Source organism: Mandrillus leucophaeus, unplaced genomic scaffold (assembly GCF_000951045.1).
Source record: "Mandrillus leucophaeus isolate KB7577 unplaced genomic scaffold, Mleu.le_1.0 Scaffold70, whole genome shotgun sequence".
Classification (NCBI taxonomy): domain Eukaryota; kingdom Metazoa; phylum Chordata; class Mammalia; order Primates; family Cercopithecidae; genus Mandrillus; species Mandrillus leucophaeus.
Window position 1 is genome coordinate 2,193,012 of NW_012107586.1, and position 5,015 is coordinate 2,198,026.

General features: G+C 41.2%; 1 protein-coding gene across 1 annotated transcript in view; it reads left to right on the top strand.

The window, feature by feature from the left end:
- Positions 1-2,120, top strand: part of LOC105528092 — an 8,762-nt gene extending 6,642 nt beyond the window's left edge. The window contains exon 2 of the mRNA XM_011964686.1: positions 2,000-2,120. Within this exon, the coding sequence (XP_011820076.1) occupies positions 2,000-2,120 (121 nt within the window). The remainder of the gene's footprint in view (positions 1-1,999) is intronic.
- The last annotated feature ends 2,895 nt before the right edge of the window (positions 2,121-5,015 follow it).

The following is a 5,015-nucleotide window of genomic DNA, read 5'->3' on the forward strand; positions in this document are numbered from 1 at the left end:
GGAAGGAAGGAAGGAAGGAGGGAAGGAAGGAAGGAAAAGAAGAATAGAAATGGAATTATCACAGCATATATCAATGGACTCACAACACAAGCAAAACCCCTAGCTCTAGAGAAGGTATGCAAATGCGTACATAAGTACATACATGCAGATACACATATATTTATCAGAACCCAGTTTTTACTAGAATCTAGATGCATATTATTCTTTCTGAAGATCAGAATAATGATAGAGGAAGTCCAGAGGGTAGAGTAGCCAGAACAACTTGATTTACCTAAAAATCATTTATAACTAACTTCTCACTTGCCTTCCTCTGTAAAAGAAGCTAGATACCTAACTACTGGATTCTCCATCCTGTATCATCCACACGACACGCATCTGGCCAACACAGTGTAAGTAAAAGTCAAATAGTCAAAGCCTCAAGGATAAGATTTTGACCCTCAGGCTTCTTGAGGCTTAGAATACAGATGCGGAGCCTGGAGATGCAGCAGCTACCCTGTGACTAGAAAGGTGAAACCACGTGCTGAAATTGAAGGAGCTGAAAATAAGAGAAAGACCCTGGATTCCTGATGGAGCCCAGAGTTGTTGCAACCTCCACCTCCCAGGTACAAGTAATTACCCGAGTGTGCCCACTTCTGGATTCCTTGCTTATGTGAGGAAAGTACATCTTTATATCATTAAGAAATAAGTGAGGCTGGGTGCAGTGGCACACGCCTGTAATCCCAGCACTTTGGGAGGCCAAGGCAGGTGGATCACCTGAGGCCAGGAGTTCTCGACCAGCCTGACTAACATAGTGAAACCCCGTCTCTACTAAATAAAAAAAATTAGCCAGGCGTGGTGGCACATGCCTGTAATCTGAGCTACTCAGGAGGCTGAGACAGGAGAATCACTTGTACCTGGGAGGCGGAGGTTGCAGTGAGCCAAGATTGGGCCATTGCACTCCAGCCTGGGCAACAAGAGTGAAACTCCATCTCAAAAAAAAAAAAAAAAAAAAAAGAAAAGAAAAGAAATAAATGGTTTCTGTGATGTGTAGGTAAACACACTTCTAAATGATTCAAAGGAAATTCCAGTTCCAGCTTTACCACCATACGGGTCAGTCTGTGGTGGCTGCCCAATGCCAACAATCCATAAAAATTAGGAGAAATATCCCATTGGTAGGTGATTTTTCCCATCCATGGGGGAACCATCCACCAGTGAATATTATTAGAAATTAAACTGATGACAGGACACTTACCAGACCTCATTTGAAATGTCCTTGTTTCCCACAGAGTCTCTTAATTTTTTTTTTTTTTTTTTTTTTTGAGCTTCGTGATCCTGCCTCTCTTCCCCCTGCCCATCCCGGGAAGTGCCGAACTTCCCCAGGCTATTCCCCAGGCTTGATCAATCCTGCCTCTTACAGTATAATTTTGACGCATGATTATGCAAACAACAACTAAGTCTGACCAAAGACCACCTTCAGAAAGTAGCAAAGTTGGAAAAAAAGAGAAGGCAAGGTAAAAACTAATATCCTCCCACAAGTGCCAGGTACTGCATCTGGCCTTTGGTGCCACTGCAACCTTTGCCAGGTGCAGATGGTAAGGGGCTCACAGCTAATCGTCTGGACACAGCACATTCACCTATAATGATGACGCATCTTTGGCTGTGGCAAGAGACACATGAAAAATATGGAGTGTTATGGGGCTCAGACAGTAGAAAGTAACTCCTGCTCTGGGTACTTGGCGGGGCATTATGGTGGGAGTATTTGCATATTCTACCCACCTTTTCTATCCCAGCTCAAAAACTGCAGGAGGAAAGAGAGCAAAAAGGAAGCACCTGGGCAGAGAGAACAACATGAGCAGAAAAAGCACAGAGGCAGAGAAGAGTTGGGCATGTTCGCAGCTTTCACATGTTCACAAACATTGATTACATAGTCTGAAGGCAAATTGGAAGAGATTAGTAAAAAGTTAGTTCAGGTCAGATAATGAGGGTCTTGAATACCAGGCGAATGTGCTCTATTTTCTAGGCTATGTGAAGCCATGGATGGTGGAGAGAGGTGGATGGAGCTGAGCTTCGAGGCGATTGATCTGGCAACAGTGAAGAAAATAAAGGTGATTACCATAGTCTTGGAACGAGACAGAGACTGAAATGGGAAGGTACAGTTCCTAAGATCTGATGCCTAATTGGATGAGCTGAGCCAAGGAGAGAAAAAATACACTAATGATAGAGGGCGCTGGACGATATGCCTAGGAAGATAGTGAGGACTTTAATTGGAACAGGCATACCAGAAGGAGAGAAGATGATATATTCTACTTCTAATTAGCAAAAAAAATTATCAAGGCAGAAATGTCCAGCACCCTGTTGAAAATGGTGAACCAGAACTCTGAAGAAAAGGTGAGACTAAAATTGGAGACTTAAAAGTTCTCCCTATATAGAATGTAATGGAAATCATGACAATAAATGAATCTTCCCATGGAAAAAATACAGCGAGAGATGATGATAAACATCATAAATTCAGGGACGATTTATCTTAGAATCATGTGAATACTAACAACACAGAAACTTAAGAAGGGAGAGATGTTCTACATTGAAAAAAATGAATATATTATTATCTCTGAGATATGCAGTGAGTATAATTTTTAATACTTTTCAAACCAATTTTTATTACTTCTAGGAATATTTTAAAAATACAAATGCTATTTTTAAAGAAAATGACAAGGTTACTTAGCACAACATGCTAATGGAGACAAACTAGTAATGTTAATACCTTCTACGATTTTTCAAATTTAAAAAGAACATTTTAATCGCCTTGTTGCTGTGTTTAATATTCATTTGTTTATTCATCCATCATCATTCAGTAAATATTTATGGACGGCCTATTATGTGCTAGGCACTGTACTAGCTGGACAGGGCTTCACTGTGGACAGACCATCAATAATCCCTGCCCTGCCATTGTTCTCATTCTCCCTTCTCTTGCTAGAATACAGGGTTGTGCAGACTCTTTTTAGGTGGGTTGTACATCCAACCTCTTCAGCTCATGGAAGACACATACCATTACGACCTTCCAGGCTCCAGTTCACTTACTCAAGTTTCCCATTCCTTGGTTGCAGAATGAAATAATCATTCCCACATTTCAGGGTGAGGAATAGAAATGGCGTATACAGTGCAGCCTTCATTGTGTGCCTTAAAAGTTCATTGTGAACTGTATCAGTGTAAACAGCAATGGATGAGAGAACAGAAATTCTGGGTTCTAGGTTCTGATTCTGGCTAGACTTCAGTCTTATTATCTAAATAATGCAGATAGATAGATAGATAGATAGATAGATAGATAGATAGATAGATAGATGATAGATAGATAGATAATAGATAGAGGATTTGACTCAAGGCTGCCTAAATCCATATCTTCCTTTAATATTTCTCTTTTTTTTTTACTTTTAACTTCAGGGATGCATGCGTAGGTTTGTTGGGTAAACGCATGTCATGAGTATTTGTTGTACAGATAATTTTGTCACCCAAGTATTAAGCCTAGTACCCATTAATTATTTTTCCTGATCCTGATCTTGTCCCTCCTCCTACCCTCCACCTTCTGGTAGGCCCCAGTGTCTGTTTTTGTCCTCTATGTGTCCGTATGTTTTCATCATTTCGCTCCTACTTATAAGTGAGAACATGTGGTATTTGATTTTCTGTTCCTGTGTTAGTTTATGCTAAGGATAAGGGCCTCCAGCTCCATCCATGTTCCTGCAAAGGACATGATATTATTATTTTTTATGACTGCATAGTATTCCATGATGTGTATATACTACATTTTCTTTATCCAGTCTACCATTTATTGGCATATAGGTTGATTTCATGTCTTTGCTATTGTGAATAGTGCTGCAGTGAACATACATGTGCATGTATCTTTATGATACAACAATTTATAACCCTTTGGGTATGTGCCCAGTAATAGAATTGCTGGGTCAAACGGTAGTTCTGTTTTTAACTCTTTGAGGAATTGCCACACTGCTTTCAACAAGGGTTGAAATAATTTACGCTCCCACCAACAGTGTATAAAGTGTTCTATTACAGGCATGAGCCACCACTCCCGGCCAACTTGACTATAATGATTACCCCTATTTTGCAGGGAAAACAGAGGTGACTAGGAGTAGAGAAACTTTCCCCAAATCACATTGCCAGGCTGTAGTTCAGTTGGGATTTAAACTTTGGCAGTCTGGCTCCAGATTTACTTCTAGGATTTTGAGGCATGCTGGAATTTGCTTGTGGCTCCTTTCCTTCCCCTTGGCTTCAGAACACAATGGTCTGTTCTGGGAATATTCAAGGGTACCATTTGAAACCACCAGTGTATGATTCTTCCAACCCTATACGCTGCCCACTCAAGGTGTGGTCATCCACCTTGCCCAGAGTTGGGAGATGAAGGAACATGGTCTTTTCTAGCACATATTGTCCAGATGCTGAGTTTTTCCAAAGGATACTAAAGTCATTATCTCACCCTACTTTTGACGAAGGGAGTGGTTGAGGTGATTATGGATGAGGTGTTTCTCCTGCCATGCCACTCCAGCTGAGATGATTTATTGGATGTCTTCCTAATAGTTTGTAGAGCAAAAGAAGTGGAGGGGTTGGGGTTTGTGGGTGATAGGGGTAGAATAAATGGGGGTGGGGCTGGAAGGCAAGATTTGTATTCACACAGGGGACTGCCTTCAGGGTGCCTCAGAGTGGAGGCTATTCATCAAAACCACTATTGCCCCAGGGACATGAAGCCTAGGGATTTAGAGCATATTCTGTCAGTTTAATTACTGGTGAAACCTGAGGTTACAAAGGAGAAGCTGATCAAATAGCTGCTGACTTTCTTCTAGCTACAATGACCCCACATATAAGATTCTCCTAGGTTTATGGGCTCCTCACCTCACCTCTCCTTATTCCCCTTCCCCACTTTTTGCAGTTGGTAAAATTGCACGCTTCTTCCAGTTCAGTGCTCTTAACCCAAGGAGATGGTAGCTGCCATGGCAGAAATAAAAGCAGCACATAAATCCAGTTGAGAAAAA